General features: G+C 42.4%; 2 protein-coding genes and 1 long non-coding RNA gene across 14 annotated transcripts in view; 1 reads left to right on the plus strand and 2 right to left on the minus strand.

The window, feature by feature from the left end:
• Positions 1–333: 333 nt before the first annotated feature.
• Positions 334–12666, minus strand: N4BP2L1 (NEDD4 binding protein 2 like 1). Its single transcript, XM_051642599.1, has 5 exons — positions 12447–12666; positions 4977–5101; positions 4131–4219; positions 2840–2916; positions 334–835 (listed from the first exon to the last, which is right to left on the minus strand). Exons 1-5 carry the CDS (start codon positions 12566–12568, stop codon positions 610–612), a joined length of 639 nt encoding a protein of 212 aa, XP_051498559.1. The 5' UTR covers positions 12569–12666; the 3' UTR covers positions 334–609.
• Positions 12527–19646, plus strand: LOC127395505 (uncharacterized). Of its 2 annotated transcripts, XR_007891818.1 has the most exons (3): positions 12527–13060; positions 14682–15207; positions 15565–19646. It is a non-coding gene; the product is annotated as an uncharacterized LOC127395505 (long non-coding RNA). The 2 variants fall into 2 exon arrangements; XR_007891817.1 differs by having other exon boundaries at positions 14682–19646.
• LOC127395445 (NEDD4-binding protein 2-like 2) overlaps positions 19463–27631 on the minus strand; it is a 38427-nt gene continuing 30258 nt past the window's right edge. For 10 of the 11 annotated variants that reach the window (XM_051642564.1, XM_051642487.1, XM_051642496.1 and 7 more), the window contains 4 exons: positions 23710–25517; positions 21255–21340; positions 20521–20566; positions 19463–19602 (listed from right to left, as the gene is read on the minus strand). In XM_051642564.1, coding sequence (XP_051498524.1) covers positions 19463–19602; positions 20521–20566; positions 21255–21340; positions 23710–25517 — 2080 coding nt within the window. The remainder of the gene's footprint in view (positions 19603–20520; positions 20567–21254; positions 21341–23709; positions 25518–27631) is intronic. The other variant, XM_051642524.1, reaches the window with a different exon arrangement.

Genomic DNA, 27631 nt, shown 5'->3' on the forward strand with positions numbered 1-27631 from the left:
TGTGCTAGAGCTAAGGTAAGACCAGCATGAATCCAGAGAGCAGAAGTGCAGGTAGGAAACAGCACCGAAACTTGCTACAATCTGTTAAGGCTGCCACTTCCACCATCCACTTCTCCTCTCTTAAAAACAGCAGTAATGCTCTAAGCAAGATGGAGTGGGAAGATACAAAAGGTTACACAGACAGAGTTAAAGTATTAAAATGGCAAGAAATGACAAGTGTATGAAGAAGGAATTGGCTGCATGGCGTGTAGGAAAGAAAGAATTCAGAAATATTTTTTGTTACCTGAGAGTGACAGAGCAGGATGCAGAAAAAAAACAACCAAACAAAATTCATGTGGCACAGCCAGTAAATTTCACCATAAGCTTGAATGGATTTTCACAAAAGAGGGATGAGAGGGAATAGAGTTTGTACTGGGGAGATTGGTCTTAATTCTGTCATGTAGAGCTGTGAGTTCTTAATCCAGTGACATTTAAAAACTTGTAAGAAATACAAGCAATTTAGAAATATAGTAGAAAAATGCAAGAATAAAAAACAGTTTAGGAAAATAGTATGTAAAACTAGATACTTTTATACCCTGATAATTAAAATACACTGAGGAATCCACCTCTTCATTGAAACGACATGTTTGGACGTGCCCTGTGAGGTCTTCTGTTTGAGAGGACTGCAGGGTGGTTGGAACAGGCACCCGTGCTATAAGCTGCATTTGGTCCACTAGAGCTTCTCTCATCTCTGCTTGGTTTTTCAGACTGAAGAACACTGTGGAAGGTGACATTGTGCTCGTACTGTTCTTTCATCCGTTGTATCTTTTCTCGAGGGACATGATGAGTGTTTCTTCTGCAGAGTTAACATTAACAGAAAATACAAGTATTTAGCTGCCCATGCACTAAGGTTACCTTAAGCTTGCTAAGGTTCCTGATATGTTCAGGAAACCCAGTTCATGTTCCTGTGGATCTGTTTCTAGCCTTTTTTCTGCCAAATTGTTATTCACTCCCACCTACTTAAAAATACTTTTGTGGCTGCTGAAATATGTAATGCAAGTATTTTTGTGGGCAGCCAGGACATAAGAAGTTAGACAAATGCTTTGAAATGCAGGCCAGGTAAGAAAGAGCTGTGTAGAAGACCTGTGTATTATTTCTCATGAGGTTTAGTGCTAATGGCTTGTTGGCCTCAGGCTAAAGTTCGAGCTTTTACAAATCTGGAGAAAGGCAGCAAATGGCTTTAGACAGCCCAGCCATTGGCTCATCATCAACAAGCAGAGAGGTCAAAACCTGCTGTTGCTTTGTCTGAGCGCATGTGGGGAAAAAAAAACATACCTAGTGGCTCATGCTCCAGGGCAGATTTGTAAATGATGACAAGTCTGAGAGGGAGCAGAATGGGATGCTCAGACATGCAGGGCTTTCTGCATAGACCAAAAAGGCTGTAGTCTCTCAACACTTCAGTGAGAATTGTTTTTTTCCACCAGGGATTTATCTTTGGTTTTGTCACCATTAATCATCTAGAATCCAAGTTTGTCCCGCATCCATATTTTCAAAGCCTTGTGGTGTGTGCAACTCCTGCCTCACCCCACATGTGTTTTTCCCTGGTGGAATTGAGGTGGCATAAGGCAGCAGGCTGCCAGCTGCAGTGTCCCACTGTGAAGCAGACACAAGGTCCTCCAGCAGCCACCTCTGCAGCCTGTGCCTGGGACCAGCAACCAGCACAAACCATATTGCCAGTAAAAACATCATGTGGAACCAGAACAGGAGCAACCTTCAGCTGTCCCTGGATCACTTGCCGAAGAGCTTCTCCAGCCTGAGGGTATCTGAATTAGCTTCACAGTGCTACTGTAAAAAGCCAACTTGTTTCAAATGATTCTTTATTAAAAATGCAAATTCCTGAGTAGCTCGGCTGATAGTGAACGATCCCAAGTAAAACCTGCCTCTGCACTGATGCCCTACAAAGGGCTCCCAGCTGCTGCTGGTGAAGCAAGAGCTGACAGTTGCAGTTGACAAGGCTGTCAGTGTCCTGATGTCCTCACTTCCTTCAGCCCCAACTCTCAGCTGCCATCTGCCATGTCCTGCCTCACCCTGGAGCCACAAGCACTCTGAGCCAGGTCCCTCTGCCATTTGTCGCATGGGACGAAAGGAGCAGCACTGATTTTTAGCTAGAGATCCTTGCTGGTACAAACCGATCAGTTGGAGCAAAGTACCCATGCCCTGTTTCCATGTGATAACAAATTAGTTGGCACGTGTTGGCTTCTGGATCCAGTACATTCCCTGTAATGTACTTTACATCAGGTTGGTCAAAGGCTGGGAAATTATCCTGCGTGGATTATTTTATTTATATAAGCTTGCAGCCAATAGCCAAACTAAGATGCTTAAGAGCCTCCCCATTATGCAGAGTTGAGAAGCTCATTGTATCCCTTCTCTGTGAAGATCCTTGGCCACACAATGTAGCATCCACCATTGCACAGCAGTACATGTTATAGATATTTTGAAGAACAGAGATCTGAATATTTTCTGTAGTGCTCAGACATGTTTTGTGCCCAAACAGAGACAGTGCTGCCTAAAATACAGAATGAAAAAGTTGGGTTCCCGCTACAAGAAGCTTGCAGTATAAATACACATTTCAGGGGGGTTACTTTTTCTACTGCCTGAATCACTTCAGCACAGTCAGGCTCTTTCAGGGCTAAAACCACTGCAGACCAGGTTCTGAGTGATAGAAATTTCCACAACAATCCTTCTGCTGTCATTTCCTAGGTTACTTTTTAGGGCAGAAGCAGAGGAAGAGGCCTGGCCTTTCTCAGAGCACATCAATGAAATGAGAAGCTGTCTGCTGGATAAAAGTGAAAAATTGTACCTCGTCAGCTCCCGAACATTGAACTTCCAGGGTGTATCTGGTTCTTGGAATACAACTTCGTATCTATTTTCACGTGCCTGAAGAAGTACACAGAAGTTTTAGATGTATGGCTGCCGCGCTCTGGAGTACCCAATCCTCCAGACCCTCTGAGACTTTATTTAAGAGATTTATCATATGTGCCAGGAGCCAGAAAGAGGAAGATAACCATGTCTGCCATCAAGGTGCTGGTCTGATTCGCAGGTGGTTCATCTCCCTCTACAACTAAGATTTTGGGTCTCCCAGCAAAACTTGCTTCAGGATTGTCCCCAGGCCCCGTCCCCCACAGCAATGGCATCCTGGCACTTGTTCTTCCTGGAAATCACAGGTGGCTCAAGAGCCACAAGTTGACCACACCAATCTAGAGCTTCTGGGAGTCTGAGGTCAACAACCAACAGTCATGCTACTTCCAACCACTGAGTCTATAGGCCTCAATTATTTAAATGTAAATAAATATACTTGTGCTTTATACAGATAAACACACAAATACACACGTATATATATATATTTTATACAATTATCAATTGCTTTTGAGTTTCAATTTGAAGAAAAGGAGGCAGGGGAAGCTGTTGACCCTTGTCCACCTCTGGCTGTCCTCTCTCACTTGCTTCCTAGTCACCCAGAAGCATTCACAACTGCTGCTGGAGTGACATCTCCAGGCTTTCCAGCATCACTATTAATTCCTGCCTCTTTTGTGCTCCCATAAAAGCATAGACCCGAATGTCTTACCTGACAAGACCATAACTCACAAACTTATAGCTCTCCACAAACATGATTGATTGTAATGTTAGCAGACAGACCATATTATGAAAATGTACTAAAAAACTGCCATCTCTGCCAGAAGTCCCAACGAGAGATATCAAGATGTTTTATGGTGTGCTTTTTACAGGTCATAAACTAACATTTTAAATGCTATCTTGGTTTATTTGTCAACATACAGTTTGGGAACTGTTCAATTTGTGTCACTGCTGGGGAAGGGGATGACATCCTGATCACCAAGAAGTTACAGGGCGAGTTCAAAGACTGTTAATCTTTTCAAGTGATTTTGCCTTCACTGAGGTATTTATCTGACTAAATAAAACAACTTTACTGGCACCTCCTCCCCTACCTCTTCACAGTATCAATCATTAGCTATAGAGGACTAAAGGAAAATTGAAGTCATTATTTTTAGCCGTGCTAAGAACCGTTTCAGTCAGATCACCTCTTAAATGTCATAGCTGAGCACATAAAAGCAATAAATCAGAGCTTTCCCTACCATCATCACATAGGGCTTCATTTCCCAAGCATGGATGTTGGTATTGTCAATAATAACCGGGCTTTTCCCATTCTTCATTGCTTTGCGTGCTGTAATGTAACACATTGAGTAAAGCTATAATGTATTAAATAGCAGAAGGAGCCAGGTCTCAGTAGCCCCAAGGTGTCCTTTCTTGCTGGTAGCATGCTTAGTTCCTCTCTAGCCTCGTCTTTGTAGCTACCACCCAAATGTGAGCAGAGGTCAGTGCCCAGCAGGTGCTCTCCTGCAGGAGGTGACGCAGCCACTGGCTGTGCTCAGTAGTAAGATCTGAACCTCTCGTGGAACATAGTTAGTGGCATCACAACACTAGGTATTTCCAACAGCTGAAAATGACTGTTATTTGTGAGAGATCCCTGTTACATGACCTCAAAGTATGTTTGTCATTGCTAGAAATGAGTTCAGAGCACAGCCACCATTCTCAAATTTAAGATTAGGTTTGCAAGTTTTCCTCCTGGCCATCACCTAAGAAGTTACAGTCTGCAGGATGCAGTGCAGAGCTGTGGTGAGCAGCTGCTGGGCTGGTGTTTGCATGCCACCTGCTGTTACTAGGCTTCAGCAGTGCTGTCTTACAGTCTTTTTTTCACTTTCTAAAAATAACATCTCTCAATCACCAACATTTTTTAATTTATAAATTTCTCTAAGTCCAAAGAAATAAAATCAAAAGTGGCAAATGTATTTTTTTTAACAGGTACCCCATGAACCACAGGGTATAACACCACTTGGAGATATTTTATTTTGGGGGCTGAGTTTAAAGACAAACTGAAAAGGGAAACTATTGTGCAAAACCCCTGGACTGATTTCAGTCACCTCTCTTTTGGTTCCATTTGTGTGCATCCTCTAGCAAGTCAGGCTCAAACACATAGACACCATTTTCAATAAAGAAGTCATCAGTACTAAGAACCACAGCACTGGGAAAGTCACGTTTCAGTTGTCTGAAAGAAAAACAAACAACAAGAAGATGAAAGAAGGATTAGTATGTGCTAACCCTTGCCTTTAACAGAGAACATTAAATCAAGAGCTGGATGAATGCTTTGCAAATAGGCATCCTGCTTCATTTTGAAAAATCCCAGCTTAAAGGAATGAGTAGAATGACACACAAGAGGAAAGGAATGAAGCTTAAAGGTGTGACCTTGATTTCTTTAATCCAGCAGAGAAATCTACACTGGACTGCCAACATGTGAGTCTTTAATCATACAAACACATTCAGTTTTCTTTCTCAGTTATCTGAGAAGGTATGACTGTAGATACTAAAAAAACCCAAACCAACAAACAAACAAAAAAAACAAAACCAAAACACCAAACACCAAACCTGCTAATCCCAAAGAAGTCAGTCTCAAAAGACTATTTGATCATGGGAGTTTTGCTACAGAGAGATTTTCGAAGATAACCAGGGGGAATTACTTGTCATTTAGTGAATCATAGAATTATTTGGGTTGGAAGGGACCCTAAAGATCATCAGGTTCCAACCCCCTTGCCATGGGCAGGGGCACCTCCCACTAGACCAGGCTGCTCAGAGCCCCATCCAACCTGGCTCTGAACACTTCCAGGGATGGGGCATCCACAACTTCCCTGGGCAACCTGTTCCAGTAAACATGGTCTATGTTACCATTAGTTTGGCTTGCTTTTGGTTTTGGCTACAAAAGAGATAGCTTTTTTTTTTTTTTTTTTAAACAAGTGTCTAAGTACCTAGTTGATATTTCTTGTTATTTGTTGCAATTCCTTGTTATTTGTTGCAATGTTATGGTTCTTTCTGCTTCTCACTTGTCCTGCTTTTACTTAATCCTCCTCTTGTAAAGTTAAGCCATTTTTCTTTTCAGCTTTTAAACATGTTTTATAAACAAATCTGAATTGCCTGGACTGGCATCCCCAAATGCAACAGGTCCATAAAACTAGTGCCCCGTGAGCACGAGACGATCTCCCTTCTCTTCCCACTGATGTGTGTCCCCCAGCCATGCTCATTTTGACCCAGGATGCCCAGTGACTGGCACTGGGAAGTGCTGGCTTATGTGGTAGTTTGAGTGTGAAGCATTCCTCAGAAAGCATAAAAAAAAACTAATCTTAATTCAAAATTGTGTTCCTATTTGTATGTAATCCAGAATTATTTGTGTCAGTACACAGAATTGAAGCAGTCAGGGATAGCCCATGGCATCATCTCACTGCTCTCTGCCTCCCTAAGGCTCATTATGTCACTGGAAAAGTAAGGCCAATCCAGAAACCTCGTGGTGCTCAGACATGAATGCTGCTGCCCTGCTATCTCACACCACACATGGTCTCCAGTTTCTGGGGCTCATTTCGGCTCCCCTGATAAAACGCTTCTCTGCATCCCCATAAGCTGCAAAACACTATTTCTCAATGTCTTATCTAATTGAGCAACAGTGAGGGAAAAGGTGCCTCTGGGTTATCAGCAAAAAAACAGACCCAGACTGGAAAGGCTTCATTCTGTCCTCTCCAGCTGTTTTAACCATTTACTTACCAATTTTTTTCCTCATCTGCCTACAAGCAGCAACTCTTCACTAGGACTGCACATTGCACCCAGCTGGATAAAGGTTGGCTTCTGACTTTGTTCCACCTCCACTGTAACTTCTATCATCTGCTGATTAATTAATATTATTTAGTGACAGCAACTGCCCTAGGGAACAGAGAAGGACTGTGGACGGGCTGGCCAGGGCTGCTCCACAGGGCTGAGCTGGAGCTGATCAATCACGCATCATGTCTTTACCACTGAGCTCCAAAGCCATGTTTTAACCACCTAATTACCACTGGGCAAACAGATCTAACAAAAGTCATGTTGCAGACTGTTAGGAATCAGCCAAATTATTTCTGCTTTAATTTTGGGCATTCTTATCATGAAAAGCATGGGAGCACCTAATGCTCACCTGGTTACTCCTCTGTTGATAAACTGACACATTCAGTTCTCACTGTAGTTCAGCACCTCACCTTTCCCACTTTGCAATCTCTTCTCTAAGAAACTGACACTGCTAAAATATTATATGCACATAAAACTGTATATAACAATAAAAGATCTCAAGATTATTTTTTCTTGCTCATTGTTTCCTTTAAAATGTTCCCAGTCAGTGCAAATTAAAAAAATTTTCTTAGCATATGTATTACTAAATTTTTAATACATAAGTGCAGACTTGCATGGGAGCTTTGATATTAACCCTTTAAGTGATTTGAATAGTATGTGATTAGCTGTAAACTGTCTATTAACTGCATATCACTAGTAATTAAAGATAAAACTTGTGCTTCAAAGGAGGAAAATCATGGTGTAAAATGTGCTAAGAACTATAAACTACTGTCACATCTGCTATATTGATACCAAACAAACTCCTACTAACAGCAACAGAAGAAAACATTAAGTGGGAAAAAAGAAGATGTTTTACCTTCTGCTTATTTTGCTATTTTCAAGTTGTAGAATTCTAAACCAACCAAATGGACACTAAAGTTTATGACCATTTTCTGTAAGCCCCTAATGCCTGTGAAGCTGACACAAATCCTGTTCCTTCTTTCCCCTCTCACTCCAAAGGGCACCCAAACCTCTTTAGGAACTTACTTGAGAAATAAGTCTTCAATTATCTCTACAAAAGGACCACAAGTTGTCTCAGGAGACAGGTTTTACATAATCACATCAGGCTCCTAATCACTGCATGCAATGAAAACACCAATATTTCAGCAAAACACACAGCACCTAAGCAAAACGGGAGGACCTGTGACCAGTGTTATTAATTACTAAATTTTGAGCAGCAAAGAAAATTACCCATTGCTGTTAGATCAGTAGCAAATGCAAAGCATACTCAGGAGGACAAGAAAAATGGAATCTCTTTGCAAGATCAAAGGGTACATACTAACTATGTTGGCATTTTTAAAAAAGGCCACTGACCTTGCAGCACTGCATTGTGATAAGCAGTATCTGTCACAGGCTCAGGATTAATTTGCCTACTTGGGACATTTAATTGCAGAGCGTTACAGCTCTCTGTCTCACAGTAGATTGAAAATATGGTGTGCTTTGTCTCTTGCTAAAGAAAAGTTAGGTGCTGTTTCAGATAACAGGAAGGGTAAGAACATAAGAAGTGAAAGGGGGTTGTTCCCTCTGGTTGCCATGAATCTCCCCAACCCTTTTTTTCCCCCTTCCCCAAGGCCAAGCAGATTCCCACCCTAGATACCATATCTCGTTAGACTGGATGATCCAGCTGGGAAAAAAAAAAGCTTTCAGATGCTTCTGCTCTTCAGATCTGATGTAAAAGCAGCAAACTTCATGTGTCCACCAGCAGGGCCTGGGAACTGATGAAGCCCCCAGAAACACCAGGCCGGCAGAGGACATCGCTGTCTGCCCACACAAACCCCACCGGTAGCCCCGGTGGGCAAGGTGCTTCTGATCTTGGCTAGTGTGGGTGTACACCCATCTGCTTCCTCACCTGCTCAACTCTAGGGTGGCTGCTGTGACTACCAAAGGAGAATCTTTCTGTTGAAGATACAGCCATGTTTCTGTTTGACTGCAGCAGCACTGTCACAACTGCCTCAGGGAACAGACAGGTGGCTTTAGAATCTTCTGTGCTATTCAGCTGAAGACCTGGTCCCATGATTTATCCAGGTGTTGTAGTTCTCTTTTTCCTAAAGAGCACCTTAACTGCTTGCAAAGTAATTTCAGATTTTAACTGTATACATAGACAACGAAATAACTATTCAGGATTTCAACTAGTGGGATGCATCAGAGTACATGGGAGAAGTCTCTATGATCATTGGAGACAAAAACCATCCATAACTCTATTTCATAAGCTATCACATTTTTCCATCAGAAAATCTGAAAATAAATGAACTTCTGATATTCATCCTGAAAAGCAGATTGGAAGGAACATTTCCAGTGCTCAGAAACTACCAGAATGGTGTGTCAAGCAGATCTTGGGGACAGTAAATTCTCAAGCTACTACCAATACAATGGAGGTCAGAACGTGTATGTGCTCACACCACCTGCAGCCACTTGCTCTGGTCACTCTTCCTAACACAAAGCATTCCTGTGGCACTTAAAAGCCTTTGGTTTCAGCAGAAAATCAGAAGTATGAGAACTGGAGCACATGCCCAGCACTATCAGTTGCCTGCTGTGTTAACAACTTGGAGTGCCCTGGGGACTTTGCCCCGTGGAGCCTGGCCAGCCGATCCCTGCACAGCTGGCAGAGCCCAGCCTGTGCCTCACCCAGGGGGGTTGGAGCAGGGCTGCATTTTGCAAAGCAACAGGCTGCACCTTGTGTTTGATAAACACATTCAGGAGAACCACTTGAAGCAGTTTCAAAGGTAAACGTTTACAGTGCATTGCTGCCTGGGAGGAGCTGCAGAGCTGAAGTCCATGAACCTGGTCATAGCAGCAGCCCTGCAGGGGGTGAGGGTGCTGGTGAGAGCAACAGGGCTGGCCCAGGGCTGGGGGGGGGCGCAGGAGGAACTGGGCAAAAGCTGCAGAGAGAACTGGAGAAGGTACAGGTTACACCAAGCAGTGATGCCTCAGTGCCAGTGCATGTTTTTCTTCCTGTTCTGGACAAACACTCCCTCTGTGCTTCATAAGGGCACACAAGAACAAACTTATTTCAGGTGATGGATCAACAGCAGAGGCCAAAAAGCTGCTTGTTTGATCCTGCCCCTTGAGCAAAACTGCTAGGTAGAGGGTTACACGCTACGTGAGTTGTGCATCATTGCACTATCTTGCAGAAAAGCTGGAAATGCAGCTACTGTGCAATCACAAGTCTCTGGGGGAAGCAGGTATGAGCTTGTATGCAGCTCATCTGATTTTTTGGAGTCATTTTTGGAAGCTATACTGCTACGTCACCTCAGATAATTGTTTTCTTAGAAGTTGCCCAGGTCTGATAATGAAATCTGTACTGTGGAGTCAGAGGTAATGCATTCAGGAGCAGGGGGTTACACATGCCTGCTGGTGGCTATTGGAGATGCAACTCCCAGCAAGCCCTCTTCTCCTACACACTTCTGCTGGTGGTGCCTTAGGTGAATGGCTAGAGGGAGATGTTTAAGGTCACCTAAAATATGTGGTTCAAGGAAGCCTATTATCAACAGTGAAGGAACTGGAAAGGTTTGGAGATTGATGGTGTCTCGTTCTGCCTTGACTGTTCAATGTATCACAGGTAGATCCTTTGCTGCCTTTACCAGAAACCAAAGACCAGACCTGAACTGAGCTGTACCATTTTAACAGAGATGCCGTAACTAAATCTTGCAAAGCTGTGTCCAAACTGTGCTGATTGTGTGAGGAACTGAAAACAGACTTTTCTGATGGAGTTATCAGCGAGTTGCTGTGTCACCAGTGATAACATTCACAGCTTGTGACACTTCTGAGCACTGTAGAGATGCACAAGTTATAACAGAAATCCTGGCTGATCAGAAGAATGAATGGAGGTGGCACATGAAAGCACCAGAAGAAACAGCAGAGCAAAGGCTAGAACAATGGCACACACTGATAACCAAGGACATCGTTAACAGCAATAAAACTGGGAGGGGTGGTACTGACACACCCTGAAAGGCCAGTGGTCTGCTAAGGCCCAGCACAGATGCCTTGTTGCTGGAAGACCTGTGCTCGGAGAGTAGAAGGAAGGTGAGCAGGTCACACCAGTCTGTACACTCCTTCCTTCTTTCCCCGGTCCCAACAGGGGGAGAGGCTGCAGCTGAAAAGACACCAAAAATGGGAAACTGGAAATAGTGGGCAAAAAATCCCATCTAAGACTGACGGACAACCAAGTAAGCAAAATTTGGAGGCAGAAAGATGGCAGCAGAAACTGCTGGCTGCGAGACCGCAGACGGGACCAAACCCCACTCTGTCACTACCTACCAAGAGGAACACAGAAGAGAAAGTGAGGATGGGGCAGCTGAAAGTCCTTGTCCTCTCTGATTTTGGACACACCTGTGCACACACATCTTGGTGCTTCAAGTATTTGGCTGTGACACTGTGAGTGAATAAAACCTGAGAGAATGAATTTGAGTGGGTAAAATGAGCTTATCAAGGATTTTGCCAATAAATATTACTTTTCTCCTCCAGTAGGTTCTTGTCCTGAGCTTTCTGCAAACATAACCCTTCTTAGCACACTGCATTCAACAACTCCAAAAGGTACAGAACCTGGGAATAGCAAATCTCAGAATTTTCTTGGCATATCATCTGGACTAAGTCAATGGTGGCCTTTTTTACAGCTCCCCTTTGTTCTGTGTTGATTAAATTGTTCTTGTACCATTGGAAGACCCAAACCCCTCTGAAGGAGAAGGGGCTTGCACTTAGACCTCTTTAGGGAGAGACATTCATTTTGGGTGTCAGCAAAACACAGCATCTGGCTGTTCACTGAAGAGCCTGGTTTTGCAGAAGTCCATTGTGACAGGAAGGACCATCCTGAAATGAGGAACCTGTAGATTAACCGAGCTTCACGCTGCCACCTTTCACAGCTGAGCCAGCTTGTGATTCCAGCATGGGTTCCTCACCCAAGGAGAATAACAAGGCAGTGAATGTTCCTCTTTTGATGGAGAGTAGGTGGCACCGAGAGCTGAGAGATACGACTGTGAGATGTGATACCAGGTCACACCAACTGCAGCACTGTCTCCCAGTACTCCCCTCCGGCTTTTCCCACCTATTTGTAACCAGCCCTGGAGCTGTCGGAGAGCAGCACGGTCTCCTTCGCCCCTTTTGAACACCCCTGCAGCTCTGACCGGGCGCGCAGAACATCATGGAAACACGAGTCAGAGCTGCCGTCAGGTTTCACAGCCAGAGAGAGGAAGTGCTTCCCCGTATGTGTGACTAGCCACAAAAACGTCACCAGTCTGGAGCTTTTTAAAGAAACAACAACTCCCCTGGCTCGGGGGGTCAGTCACCTTACTGGAAGCACCTTTTGGCCCTGCTGACCCCAACACCACAGAGTCCCGCGGGCGGTGTGTCCTCGCAGCGGTGAGAGCCCTGGGCCGGCTCCGAAGAGAGGAGGTTTCCAAGCGCTGTGCCCCGCAGGCTCCCGCCTCCCTCCCCAGCCAGAAAACCAGCTCCGAAGCGGCGTCTCGGCCTTTCCCAGAGTGGTTTGTTGGCAGCGAGCGCTCCCGCTCCCCGCCGGGCCGCGGGGGCAGCCCCCGGGGCACCGCTCCTGCCCCGGCCCAGCCCCGCGGTACCGCTCCTGCCCCGGCCCAGCCCCGCGGTACCGCTGCTGCCCCGGCCCAGCCCCGCGGTACCGCTGCTGCCCCGGCCCAGCCCCGCGGTACCGCTCCTGCCCAGCCCCCCGCCGCAGCCCCCGTGTTCCGGACCCGCCGCTTTACCTGGCCAGGGTGCTCTTCCCGGAGCCCGGCAGCCCCCGCAGCAGCACCAGCCTCCCGCAGAACCGGCGTCGCGGGGGGTGCAGGCTGAGCCCCCCCAGGGCGCGGAGCAGCCCCTCATCCATCCCCGGCGGCCCCGGGGCCGGGGCGGGGCGGGGCCGGGGGTCCCGGGCGGGGCCGGGGCAGCGGGGGGGCCCGGAGCCCGCCCCGGTGTGCGCGGACGGGGGGAGGAGCAGGCCTGGCGTCCCTCAGTGAAGGGTGGTTTGATCGCAAGTGAAAATGAAAGCAGCCTCGAAGGGAAACGTACAGGAAAGAAGGGGCGTTTGCGGCTCGTAATGATCTAAAACGAAGATTCGTCTCCAAATGCTCAGAGAGATGCGAACACAAGAGCCAGTGCTGAAAGCGTTCAGTCCCAATGTGCTGTGAAGTACAGGGCATCCCAGGAGAGAATCATCACATCCCTCCAGAGCAGTGGAGCTACCTGCAGGCCCCCAGACACACCCTGGTATTTTAATTCGTGTGGTTCTTTTTTCCCTTTTTTTTTTTCCCCCCCACCAACAGCAATGGAGCTATTGCAGCCCACCCCAGAAGCAGACACGGATTCTAAGCAGATGCAGGTAAACAACTGCCTTGCACATCACACTCAATACATCAACTTCACTCTATTTTCAAACCTATCACCACATGAGACACTATAGGAAATTTCTCAAGATTTATTTCCCCAAAGAAAACCTGATCTGCTTCAACTCGATCACCACACAAGCCAAAGACAGAAATTATGGTTTCCAGTTAAACTAGTAATAGTTGGTGTGGGGTCACACTCTCCCTCCCAGAGCATCACAGCATCAGCTCCAGCGTGGCCAGGGACCAGCCCTGGGTGTGCCACAGGGACCCCCACCCTCCCAAATGAAGCTTGAGGTTTGTCTTTGCAAATAGTGCTGAACAGGGAGGGTGTTCACGCACCAGCAAAAAGCTGAGCTCCCTGCCATGTGCCACACCAAGGCTTGCTGGAGCAAGTGGGGAAGAAAGCACGGGAGAATCATAAACTTTGTGTATTTCAATTTCATTCCTGGTTTTTGTTTGGTTGTTTTTAATGTAAAGTTAAACTGGCAACACCTAACTAAAACATGAAACACCTTTTGTTCATAGGAGAATACCAGGAGAGTTTGAAAACTGTTTTTATTTTAAGCATTTAAGTGAATGCTTAAAAAATATTTAAGTGAAATTCATCACCTGTGCAATTTAGATCACTCTACATATGTAAATATTTCCAACTTTTCTGATACCTTTGTGGGGCTTATACAGACATTTATATGAGCAAGCTTTTAGATCTTACTGTCAGTGTTCATTAATTTCTGCTGATCATCTTCCCCTGGAAATCAAAATTCCACTCATGTTATTGGGACAATTTCCTCAGTAACAAAATTGTTAATGATAAGGTTACAGTCCTAGTTGAGGAATAAACACCATGCTTGATTTGGAAGGAAAACCACCATATTAAAAAAAACCCAACAGCTGCATTTAGCTGAAATTTTCCCTCACACCCTAAGAATTTTAAGTACAAAATGGCAAAAAGGAATACTACTAACAGAAACATCAAATTATTAGTGTGGTAGCTATAGGTCTTGTCAGTCTATCACAAACCATATGCTTCTTTCCTCCTATGTGTTTGAAACAGGTCTATAGTGACATTTTATCCTTATTTCAATAGTCCCAAGTAAATCAAGTGGGAGGGAAGCATTAAGCCTTGCTTCAGGAGAAAATAACTGTACTTGCGCACCTCCAGATGAAAGAATAGGTGTAACTGTAAAGAGACTGGGAATATAATGATGAGTGACAGGATGAAAGGTAAGAGCAGGCAGAAGTAGGGTAAGACCCCTAATTAACAACGCAGACAGGCACCCTTCCCTGCAGGGAGGCATCACTACCAGTTCACATGGCAACATCAGGACCCTGATAAAAGTGAACACCAGAGCCTGATGCTCACACCTCATGCCAACAAACGCCTCCTTTCTGCTTCCCAGTCTCCACTCTCAGTTTCTGTACCACACTTGAGGACGTACTGAGTAGGCATGAATCCTAAACAGCTGCAGAAAGTGACCTTTTGGCACACACAAGTTATCTCCATTTTGGTTTTTATTAAGTGGACAGATAAAGTGATATTGGGGGGGTGGGGGCTGTGGGGGGAAGACGGCAGAAGATTCCTGCCAAAAATCTATAGTGGTTACTTTCTTCCAGGTTATTCTTTACACTTAACATCCTTGGTGGCCAACTGAAGTCCTTCCATGGTGGAATCAAAGTGAAAAGTTTCTGTAAGAAAGAAAAAAGAAGGAGGTTCTACTGAAAGATCACAACAGTGCAGACTGTAGGAAGACTTTACTGGTTGCAATTCCAAGCCCTCAGACTGAGAAGAGTTCACCTGCCTGGTACTTCTAAAAGTCTCCTCCTTTCTCATACTCAGCTGTTGGTTATTTCTTTAAAAAGTGAAAAAGAATGGAGAGGAAGAAGATGCTGGAAAGCAAAAGTTACAAAATGAAAGGATAATGGAAGAGAAGAATACATGGGTAACAAACCTAGAGACAGCAAGGACCTAGCAACCTCAAGGCTGAAAAATTCCAGTGTATTTTTTTTTTCTCTACACAGCACAAACATAACAAATAGCCATTCAAGCAATACTACTATAGCATAGCTACACCTCATTGTTTTCTTATGTTGCAATTTTTTCCCCCTGTAACATTCACTCAAGACCTTACAGGCTTGCAAGGTAAGGAATTTTATGTGTGGTCCCAGCATAATCTGATGTTTACTCTTTTCTGAGAGCTCCAGAAGTACTTTTCTGGGTAGCTCTTATTCCCTCTGGTAATTATGCTCTCTGCTTAAGTAAATTTTGGGGCAGGTCTTCCTGGTAAGCACTGTAAAAGGCAGATGAGGTTTTCTGGTCAAAATTCTACACACTTTTTCATGCTTAGTTTAGTAAAAAATTTTAAATGTCAAAGGATAAGAGAAAGTATTTTTTCATTACAGTTGCATTAAAATAGCAACTGAAAAAGATTTGGCCCTGGGATTATTTTTTTTTGTGGCACTGCTGGAAGACTGGTTTAATTTGCTTTGTATATTTCAGATTATTTTTTCCATGCTAGCTGAAAGACAGTCCTGCCCACACCAGCTACATGTTCCTGCTCCTTTGCCTGTGTCCTGTGAATTTCATGGCTCCTGGACAATTTCTTTCAGCATGATGGTCCAGACTGAAAACTTTCGGGATATCTTCATGCATTGGATGATAGAGCTGAACTGCTTCGCCCTGGCTGCGGAAAAGGGAAGCAACAGGCATCGGATGGCCTGGGAAGGAGGAGCAATAACACACGTCATCCAGAGGTTTGTCTCCTCAAAGCCAAGACCCTGCCGGGCTGTGGACTTAGTGCAAAGTGATCACTACGCTTCAAAACCAAACACAACAGCTTTTATTGAGCACTAGTCCTGCAGATAAATGCTTAAACTGGCACGTGGTTTTGTCTTCTTGCTCTGCATTTGTACAGCAGCTGGCACTCAGGAGTCCTAGTCTAAGGAGATCTTCTAGGCTCTAAAATAATGCTGTTTTCACTGATCTCAGCATTTTTAAGGTCAGGACCTCTTGCTTAATCTGAACAAATACAGATGTGCTGCCAATGCTGCAATAAGGAGCTCTCACAATTCAAGATTAACCCTGTGTTTTCACAGGGGAACACCACCACTGTTCACTCTCCCATTTGAACAAAAACACCTTTACACAACATGAATACAGAAGCATGATCATCTGGTTAACATATTAAGTTGTGCTTGTACAGTAATGCTCAGTTTACTCTCAAATCATGATCGTATCAGCCCTGATTTTCTGTGATTTGAAAAGCTTTCATGAGGAATGGCTCAGTTTTCTTTTTTTTCCTGACATTTTATGAAATCAAATCCATTTTACCATTTATAGTTGTTCACTTGAGCAGTTTTACAACCACTCTGGGACACTGTTGTTGGCGAATCTGCTTTAATCAGCAACCAGAAGAGAGTGATTTTGTGGTAAGGAAAGACAGCCTTACCCCTCAAAACCAGGGGCGCCATTGACCAGAAAAAAATCACCTGCCTTTTGCAGAACTTACACATCCAGACTTCAGAGGACAGTTACATTACCCACCTGGAGTCCGGCCAGGTGTCTGTGTCACCCAGTGTCCTGTGCCTGACAGTGAGCTCGAGTCGATTGAAAACTCTTAGAGACTTTTTCTTTATTTTATTTTTTTTTCCCCCCAACATCCTAACATCTGTATAAGCTCACAAGCAGTATTCCATCTGAAGGTATGGTTGCAGGGTGTGTGGTCCCTGCTATTGGAGCTGAGTGCCATCCTGCCCCTCGTGCCAGCAGCAGTGCAGCCCTGTCCACTCCCTGGCCCCAGCTCTGGCACTGAGGGGGATCTTACACAAGCTTATCTAAACTCGCCAGCCCAGCAGAAAACCATCCATTTGTCTCCTGTGGGGTTAGTTAAGTTGCAGCTTTCATGTTAGCCAGGGAGTGCAGGGCTGGTGCCTGGGCTGGGGCTGGAGGAAGGGCCCGGAGCTGCGCAGACTGCAGCTCCAGAGCAGCCCAAACCCAGCCAGCCTCTGGTGTCTAATCTTCTTCCTCCAAGAGCCACTGGGACTTTCCCCTGACTAATTTCAGATGTTCAACTGGAGGAAAAAAAAACAACAAACCCCCAACACAAAATCCCCGGCCTTCACTTCCCTCCTCCTCCCAAAACAAAGGCCTAATCAGTTTAGCCTTCCCAAGTCGCAGGCTTTGCTGAGCCCCGAAGCTGCTGTAAGGAGGATGGGACCGTGCAGCCAGGGCCAGCACAACCAACCCTTACACAGGCTTTGTCTCCAGCTGAGCACGCCATCCCAGCACAGAGCTTCACCACCAAGAAGGAGCAGCGTGCAAAACCTTTCAGCCAAACAAACACTGGCTGGGAATGTTCTCTGATGGCAAAGTACACATTTCTTTCATTCTGTATCCCTGGAACTAACACCAAGCAGCACAGTTGAATAACAGACTGCAATCTCAGGTACCAGCCCGGGGTTTGGGACGTTTTGTTCCACACCCACAGGCAGCAGCTGACTCAGACACACGGGGCTGTGGGTCACTTCTGCTGGGCTCCCAGCAAGCAGGAGGGGAAGGCTGAACCGTGTGGGGAGTAGCATGGCAGACAGACAAACGGGTGAAATCTAATCTAGAAACCCTAGTTTCTTGGATTCAGCAACCAGATAAAGGGTATGGACAATGAGGCAGGACACTGCTAATATATCTCTTGCTTTCTTGAAGAATGCAAAGGAAAAAAAAAAAAAGAGAATTTTTTTTTTTTTTCCAGGTTTAATCACTATTTCCTTAGAGGAGGAGAGTGGAGCTCTCCACATTTGTGTTTCAGCATAACAGGATTTTAATCAATAAACCTGGACACTTCTGGGGAGCAGCTTAGGTTACAAATCCATGCTGAGACTGACAGTATCATAAGCAAAAATCTTGCTTGTGGAGTGTTCACATTTGGAATATCACAAACATGTAACTTATAAAAATATGTGGCTGGCATAGAGTGAGTATTTGGTGAAAATATTTTTCTATTTACTTACAAAATATTTTAGTATTTGATTATGTAAGAGGACAATTGACAATTTGCTGAGAGCACCTTCAAAGTCAGTGCTGTCTGTAGGATGGGGTTCAGAGAGATTCCCCCAGCTTCCCTATAATGGCAGCTGCTACAGGTTAATCAGCAAATGACCTTAAATGTCATTTTCGTAATCAATAATATAAAGATGCATATAATCAAATCAGTCCCAATTCGAGGTTACAATTCCAACCCAGACTATTCAATTAGTTTAAATCTGTCACAAACCTCCACTGTGAAAATGGTAAATTAAGTAACCTAAAAGGTCAGTTTCTGCTTTTGTAACTGTCCCAGCACAGCACATGTCCACCTCTTCAACTCCTTCTCCAGCCCTTGACTCCTGCTCATGTCAGGCACAAGACACCAGGTCAGCCAGCCCCCTTGCCAGACCCCACATGGATGATATTCCCACAGTCTTGTGACTTCAGGATAGGAATAATTCAAGCCCAGGGATATGGAATAATTTTTCTGGCTCAATTTGCCCAACGTGCATGTTATTCTACTTTCATGTACCTCAGTTTACTGATTTTAAAACTACAGGTTAATCCATTTTCCACTTTGGAAAGAACATTTGTTGGAAAATGATACAGAAGTTAACCTGGCATTTTGCAGCTGGCTCCAAGTCCTTCCTTCTTATCACAACCTACCTACAGTATCTCTCATAAACAAACTGAAGGAACTTTGCCAAGTTACCATAGGGTTCAAAAATTCACAAGACAAGCATGAACCTGATAGCATACTTTCCTATACTCTGTAGCACATTTTGTCCCACCAAATGAAAGTATTCATGAAAAATTAACACTTCGATATTTGGAGTCCTATTGCCACCTCCTTCTGCTGATTCTCTACTGAAAAGCAGAACTGTCACTTTTTCATAACTTGGTGAAATACTGTTTTACGGCTCAGATAGTGCTCTGCGTAATGAGACCTGCAACAGTCAGCGTTGCCCTCCCTGCTGAAGAGACAAGGAAAATCGGACTGAGATGACATGATTCACAACAGTTCACCACAGTAATCAAACTGGGAATAAAGTCCAGCTCACAGGCATCCTAGATCACTGCCTTCACTTTGCCAGGCAGGGTTTTGATTTCAGAGAGAGAAAATTAATATGTTTTTAGTAACAAAATCCTGCCTTCTCTTTTCCCTATTCAGACTTGAAAAAAAACCCCAAACAAAACAAACCAACCCTCAATCCTAACTTAAGAAAAAGATGAAGCAAGTTGGGTGATACTAAACACAACTTAAACAATGGTAACAACCGATGTTATTTAGATATTTGGTCAAGCATAACACAAGAAGGAATCACATTCACAAATGTGACTGATTACCTTTTTCTTCATGTAGAATTTAAGATGGTCAGTCACGACAGTCAACACTGGGGCAGGTCACGATGTTCTCCTCTATCACCCCTTGAAACTGCTCCCTTTCTGGATGTGTTTCAGAAGAGTCCTGGTTTTCTTGGCATTTTTTATTTAGATCTTCAAGATTAATATCATCTAAAAAATAAACAAATGACAAATGCAGCTGAAGTCACCTGAAATTATCTTATGTAGTCTGTCATTAATATTATGTCAGAATAGGGTATTTCTAGAACAAGTTTTTATTTCATCACAATGCTCTTGATTTTGCCTCCTAAATGGCCTACAAAAGAAACTAAATTTTTCAGGTTTGTCTCTGATATGTATGTATCTGTGTGTATTCCTACTCTTATGCTTCCTGTCAGCTGTCCAAGAGCAACCTTTTCTCCTTTTTAAAATAGAGAGTCCCTCTCCTGTTTTAGACAAACAAGTCCTATCAGCTTCCAGGGAGCTACTCTTGTCTATTTTTAATGTCAAATTACAGAAATTGTGAAATTACACTAAACTAATATGGTAATAATAGAATAAGGCAACCAGCAACCTTATCCCACAACCTCCACACTGCAGGAATTAACACGTGCAGAAGTCTAGAGCTTTCTATGGACACTGATAACTCTTGCTGCTCAAGCGTGTTACCTATTATTATGCAGGCAATTTTTAGTGATCATTAAGTTTAATGAAGTTGAAGGTGTTCAGACTTTCAGAGAAATAAATTCTAAAGAAAGACTTATTCATGCTAAATGTCCTTGTGATTTGGAATGGGTCAGCTTGAGCTAGGTATTGGATTAATTCCATGTCAGAAACTTTAAAAGGCAAGGAATTTCAGCACTTGCACCAGGAAAGGTGAAGTGATGATTCACAGCAACTGTAGCTCTGCTGTGCAATGTACAATCAACAGAGGCACAGATTCATTTATCACACCCTTCGGGCTTTTGCCCAAGGAGGAGAGTTATCCCTCATTTGTGCTGAAAACCTTCAACACTCTTCAGCATTAACTATTTTCTCTTCTAAATAAGAAATATTTTATACAGTTATTGTATCACAGAATCCACTTACCAGCCAAGGCCTTTCCATTCTGCAATTCATTTGTTTTCTGTTTTTCCTAAAATAGATAATAATAGTCCAGAGAAAAGAAGAAAGCATGTAACAAGAGATTTTTGTTATTTTGGGAAATAGCAAAGTCCATGCTCTATTTTAAAATTATTATTTCAATGTATCTACAAGATTTTCCTAATTTCCAGTATCAGATACTACAGTGCTCCTTAAATAAAAACACATGTTCACAAAATAACAACCACAGAAGGGGAAAAAAGTAATTTGTAAGTTAACACTTTCTGACTAGACAAGGACAATTAATTTGCCGTCACTCAGAATGACTTCTCTGCTACAACTCTCTGTTGTAGCACCAAGAAGCTACAGGGATTGGAGGACAAAATTTGATCAGATGATGGGAGAAAACGATAAGAAGGAAAACAACCAGATGATGGCAGGTTGAACTTACTGAACACAGGCCAAGTCAGGACACCAGTGTCAAGGAACAGGGTTTTTTTCCTCTTCAACTACTTTGTATACATTTCTGAAGCTTATCTTTCAAAACCTGAATTCTACCATGGCCTGAAGCTGGTTCTGGAACTATTCAGAAGAGTATATAAAACATCTGTCTCCTTATTTGGGTATTAAAAACCAAAGCAAATTTACTAGCAATGAACATATTATTGCTTATGAACTCAGTAATTCCCCTTCACACCTGGAATATTGGAAGGCCTTCTGAAACGCCCTAAAATTCGTACCTCCACAGAGGTCTTCCACAGTAAATAGATCATCTTTGAAACTTTCCAGTCAAGAGGAACTACATAATCATCTGGCAACAAGGACTCTGCAGAAGAGAATATTTTTTGCAGTTGAGTGTTCAGATCTCTCCATAGCCAAAATGTGTCTCTGAATTACAATTTTTGCACACATTATATATATAGATTTCTTTTATTTTTAAAATCAAAAGATACTTAAATGAGCCAGCAGTGAAGTAAGGATTTAGGTTTTCTAGAATCTAAGGCCAGGACATGGGATGGGGGTGGAGGGGGGAGGAGATTTGGCTTTGGATTCTTTTTTTAGGCAGAGGCTTTCCAATCAAACTTTCATTTCCCCCACATCATCCCTGCAAACCAGGCACAAACATGAAAAACAGAAAGCTTTTAGCCCATAAATTAAACTAAATGCAACTTCAGTAACTACCTTTAAATTGTAAAATGTTAATTATAAGAATTAGAGCAGCACTAAATAAATTACTTTCTAAAATGTTTGAACTCTAACACTAAGAAGCTAAAACCAGGTTCTTTGTAGGAAAACAGTCTAAAACATATTCTATGGCTATATGAGAATCATACAAGCAAGTCAACCAACTAAATCTTTCATTTATAAATAACAAAAAACATTCATGTACCAAAAATTGCCCACCCCCAGAATTTCAGTAAGAACTGACTGCAGTTGTCAGTGTTGAAATAAACTACAGCTCAAATTTGTAGATGAATATGTAGTAGTCTATCAATATGTAACAGGTCAGAAAAAGCACAAGAGTTCTTTAAGTTGTGGGAAAATTATAGTCCAATGAAAATGTGGCCATCCTCCTGCAGACAGCAGTTGCAATTCTGATGGGAAAAAAAACCCAAAACAAAACCCAACAAATAGCAATCATGAGCTGGTAGGGCTTCAGAGAGATATCAGGGTGGGTTTGTATTTCTTAAAGGTTATTTCCAAGGAAACTCATCTGAACACCAGAGAATTGTAGCTGTTACTGACTCAGAGAACAACATCTGGTTCACTGACCTATTGAGTGATTCAAAATACTAGTTTGTTTGTTTTTTTTCCTGGAAGATCCCTGTTTTCAAGTCATGGCCAACTCCCTTGAAGATGATGAAATTCAAGATCACAAATACAAAGACTCATCAAGTTTGGAGGAGAAAAATGTTATATATGCAATAGTTGAGGACATCAGCAGTACTTCTCTGCTCTGTGTCAGTTCTATATGCCAAGTTCTTTGGTGTGTGGTGCCAGATGCAGAGAAAGCAGCACTGCAGGTCCTCGGGACCAACAAGCAATGCTGCCAGTGGTTCACATCACTGTTCTGGCAGGTACCATTGCCAATGACTTTTACAATAAAAACAAATCTTGAGGTCAGCTTGAGCAGATAAACAGACATAAGCTTCTCCTCAGTTGTCCTCTTAAAGTTTTCACGTGAATGTACATGCTTAACTTTGAATTCCACTGAAACAAACAGGTGTCAAGGTCTGAGTGCTGAAAAATCGGTCTGTGCTTTTCAATCCTATTTGTTGGCCAAATCAAAGCTACTGTTTCTCCACTGACTAAATGTGAACCAAAGAATTTGCAGAACTTTATGCACAGGGAATGTGGCTCTTTCAGCAGGTGTGTACACAGCACTGTGTTCCAGAGTGACTTCCAAACAAATGTCTGTTGTAGTTGCTGGCTGCAGCTCTGTAGGGTTGTGTTAGCCTGCAGTACGTTTGGAAATCATGGTTGCCACACACAACTCCTTTGAGGATTCACTGTCACACTTCTAACTGCTTACTTAAAATGATTAAACTGAAAGTACAAAAATATCACAACCGGAGCCCTGGAAGGCAAGTGTACAACACTGTGACACTTCTTAATCATGCATGATTAAAAAAAAGGTAATCACTATCAGAAACTGCATCTTGCAGGTTTTATATTCTATTTCAAATTAAATTAGATTCTGGGAAAGATTTTTAAAAATATCTAAGCCACATAAGGGTCTATGAAAACTTTACTAAATAAAGGAATGGTACTATATTAACCAGGTGGACTGTAAAAACAAACATGCAACCTTTGTGTAAGAGGAAAACATTCTGTATCCTGTTTTAGTTTAGTTTTGTAATCAACACAGAAAAGTCTTAATCAGTAGGATGCATTAAAACAGCAACAAGAGCTTTATGCTTCGGAGAGTCAGACTTTGTTACTAAAGGGACTACAAATGCGAGAGAAAACCCAATGGCACCTTCGACAGAGACTGATGATTTTAATTAAAAATAAAAACAATCGCCAAAGCAGGAGTGATTCCTTTCAATGGGATCAATAGGTGATTAATTGGCACCTGCAATAAACCTGAGTATTTAATCATAGGGATTAGGGGGGTTTTTTGGGGCTTGGGTGGTATGTGGGTTTTTTTGCTTGTTTGTTTTTTTTATATAAGCGTAGAGAGAAGAGTATTACCCAGTGGAAGACCTGGAGAACCAAAAAGCTGCACAAGCTGAAAAGCAAATGCCAATGACAAGGGAAGTCCTAGAAAACTACATTTCACATTCACATCTTGACTATCTTCAAATTGTGAGACCTCTGCTGGCTCTGGATCATCTGCTTCGTGCACATTTTCACCACAGCTTGTCAAGGTACTAGAATCTTCTGGGTCTTCAGAAACAGCTTTAACAGAAGATAAAATATCTGGCTGGCTATTTGTAACCTCTGAAGAAACATGTTCAGTCTTGCCTTCTTTCTTATCAAGTACCTGTTGCTGCTTAGAAGTTCTATCTTGCTCCACCTTTCTCCTGGAAACTATACAAGCCCTGCAGGAATATTTTGGCATAGGAGAAGATTGTCCTGAATGAGTGTAAGAAATATCATGTAACAGAGCATCTGCATCTGGGGTGGGTAAGGAATAGGTTGCCTCAGTGCCACTGTAAGGTGCAGAATATTCCTGCAATGCACAGTTCTGCTCATGCTCCCCTCCACAGACCTCGCTTAGAAAGCTCTTTTGCTCCACTTCCAAAACACTTTTTTGAGGAACATCATCTTTTACTAGGACTTCTTTCTCCCCTTCCGTACTACCAGCAATCTGTCTTGGGAGATTAAACTTTGGTGCTAAGTTGACAATTCTTCTGCATCCTTTCCTCTTTGATGTAGTTGGTGCAGCATCCTTTCTTGGAACATTTGCTTCACTCAAATGCTGCATGAAGGTGGCCCCAGCTTCTCCAAGGGAATCAAAGAGCACTTCACCAGCTGGAGATGCTGACAGACCATTGCTAATTGCATTACCAGCTTCCTCAGTTACTGCTACCCAATGGCTTTCCTTTACCAATCCTTCATTTGACCAACAGCAGTTCAGCTGTGTTGAACTGTTAGAATGAGTCTGTTTAGGTTGCCTCATTTTTTTGGGTTTCTGTTCACATACAAATTTATCCTCAGACCAAGAAGAGATAGAAACTTGTGTATCAAAGCCCTGCTGCAATTCTTCTGTAGGTAAATTAATTGGAAAAAAAGCCCAAGCATTAGAACTATTCTCTTCTCCTTTTAATGCTCTTTTGTCCTCTGTATCAGGCACAGTATCACATATGTTTGAAATGTAACACTGAGAGATTTCTTTTTCTTCACTGTTTAAACTGAAAAGCTTAGCTTCCACATCAGGGTCACATGTAACTTGATACGATCTGAGTTTGTTTTCTGCGCTTAACATTGGCCTGTTATCATCTTCAGAAATGCCTTCTGTTTCCTGGATAGAATTTTTATCCTTGCTTATTTTTAGGAAACTGCTTCTGTGAAGAATTTCTTTGTGCTTTTGATTTGTTTCCTCATCACTGAACAGGTTTTTTGTTAGGTTTTCAGTAGAACAAGATTCTACAGCTATTAGAAGTGAACTGTCACTTTCTACAGGCAATTCATTTTTCAGTGCACTGTGTGACATCATGGGGACCTCAAACACAGTGACTGAAAACTTTTCTTTTGAAACTACAGCAGCTTCTTTTAGACTTTCATCATCATTATTAACCTGCTCTTCACAAACTGTTGCTGGATCCTCTGGACCTTCACTGAAGGTGCACAATGATTTGCTGTTTTCTTCTTCTGAATCATCCTCTTCACTTTCCAATGTGTCCGGGTCATCTGGAAGTGGATGATGAACTGCTCCACCTAACTTTTTCCTTGTAATTTCTGTATTATGACCTTTCATTTTGTTGTTTCTTTGTCGCTTTTTCCTCTGCTTTCCATTTGTCCCTAAGTGCCCACAGTTCTTCTTTAAAATTTTCTCCCTGTGTGAAAATAAAAACAAAACAAACAACAAAATGTGAAAAAACAATCTCAGTAATCATGTATTCATGGTGTTCAATGTGAAGAGCAGGTATTTTATGTTAATATGATCAAACATAGACTGTCTGCTTTTTTAAATAGATAAAATCCCAAATAAAACCTTCTATTAATTGAACAAATGCACATCTTACAATTCAGAACAATCCTGAGCAATTAAAACCAATTTAAATAAACATAGCTGCCATCTCAGCTTCGCTTTGCAAAAAGTATCACGATTCATTGCAAGTCAGAAGAAATTTCTGAATGTCTCTCTAAGTGATGTTTGAATAATATATGCTTAAGAGCTACCGCTATTCTGAAATGTCATTAAGTGACATGCTGACCAGAAAGGTACTAAGTGGAAGATGTAGTAAGAAAATTTTATCCATTAAGAGTAAATGGACTTTACTTAGATAAGCTGGACTCAGATTCAAAACATACTAACCAAAGATCTGAATAATGTAAAGGTGCAGTGACTACAGCAACTCTTGATATTTGTTGCTCAGTATATTATATGTGGATGCAGACATATTTGGAAAAAATATTTCATATTTTATTAAATCAAAAAACACACTACAGAAAAATAAAGAGTTGCAGGCAGTTATCTGCAAATATTTTTGTAACTCTTTTCAGAACATCTGAAATCTTGATGTTAGCCCATCACCCAGCTAACTCTGAAATGAACACGCCCAAGAAAAACCTAGTTCAGAAATCTAACTTCTTCCTATGCAACACTTCAGAGCAAGATCAGATTTTCAAAGCTAGGTTTGACTCATAAATCTTCATATCAAAGACCTGCTCCTTTTCTGTAATTCCTTGCTTTTCTGTAACTCTTTGTTCAGGATCGTACTTCACACAACACACTAAAGCAAACAAAGCAGTAGTTAGAAGAGCCATATGGTAAAATTATTTATTTTCTGGGCACTCACACATAACATAGGCTGGTTTAGGTGCTGTATTCTGAAAAGAGAGAGGTAAAAAAAAAAATAAAAAATGACTGTGCATGCAGAAGGAAAGGCAGAGTCACTAGCAGGCTACCTATGGAAACCTACGTTTAGCCTTTATTCATTCTTAAATTTATTCATTGTTAGTCTCATAAATTCTTTCTAATTGGAACTACAAAGCAAACTCTCCTAATTTTCTGAGTGTGAAGCATCTCCACCTCAGTGCAGCCACAAAGTCACTTGACTGGAACAAGATTAAAAAGTCTTGGTGCCTTGATATTGCTGCAAATTGCACTATGAATCTCTGAAAATAACTTGTTGGAAAGCACACAAATGTTACTGCTCTATAATGGCATCCAGATGAGACATCCTACTAAGAAATGGGGTTTTCTTCAAATGTTGGCATTCAAGTCCCAATGGTGCTTTGCTCCAAGTAATAAAAACTGACTTCCCCTTTTCCAAATCAGTGTATTTTCAATACAGCACCCTATGGTTTAAGTGCAAATGTGTATACTGCCAATGCTTGAAGTCAGCCAATTCAAATTCCACTCTGAATTCTGCTCACAATGCATTCCCTACTCAGCAACATGGCTGTTTTCTTCCCACAAAAAGAGTCATGGGATGCCAAACAAAGTTTTAGGATTTATTAGATCTTACTTGTCTATTTAATTAAATTATACAAAACTGAAGCATCTGCAATGGTAGTTGGAGAGATTACTTTTTTACTTATAACCCAGATTTGCAGAAATCATATGCTAAACACTCATTATGTCTTAAATCCTGACATTAACTTCCTTCTTCAGTGATGAAAATCCATTATTTAAAATCAGTTTCAGAAGCGTAAAACTCTTTAGAAGTGAAATAGAAAATAACATCCCATTTTAACTACTTTTAATGGAATGGGGAATGAAACATCAGACCTGTGCACCAATTCCAAGAATTTAGTGTTGTATGTAATGGCACTTGTGCTACCCAGTAACAGCTCTGCAGGAGCAACAACCACATTGCCTATGTCAGCACAGCCACAGGAAAGGAATGGACTTGTCCAGTCTTGGTATTATTGTAGCTATACTCTTGATTGCCACTCCCCCCAGAAGAGAATTCACACTGCTGCTGATGGAAGTGAACTTCTC

Source organism: Apus apus, chromosome 1, assembly GCF_020740795.1.
Source record: "Apus apus isolate bApuApu2 chromosome 1, bApuApu2.pri.cur, whole genome shotgun sequence".
NCBI classification, from domain to species: domain Eukaryota; kingdom Metazoa; phylum Chordata; class Aves; order Apodiformes; family Apodidae; genus Apus; species Apus apus.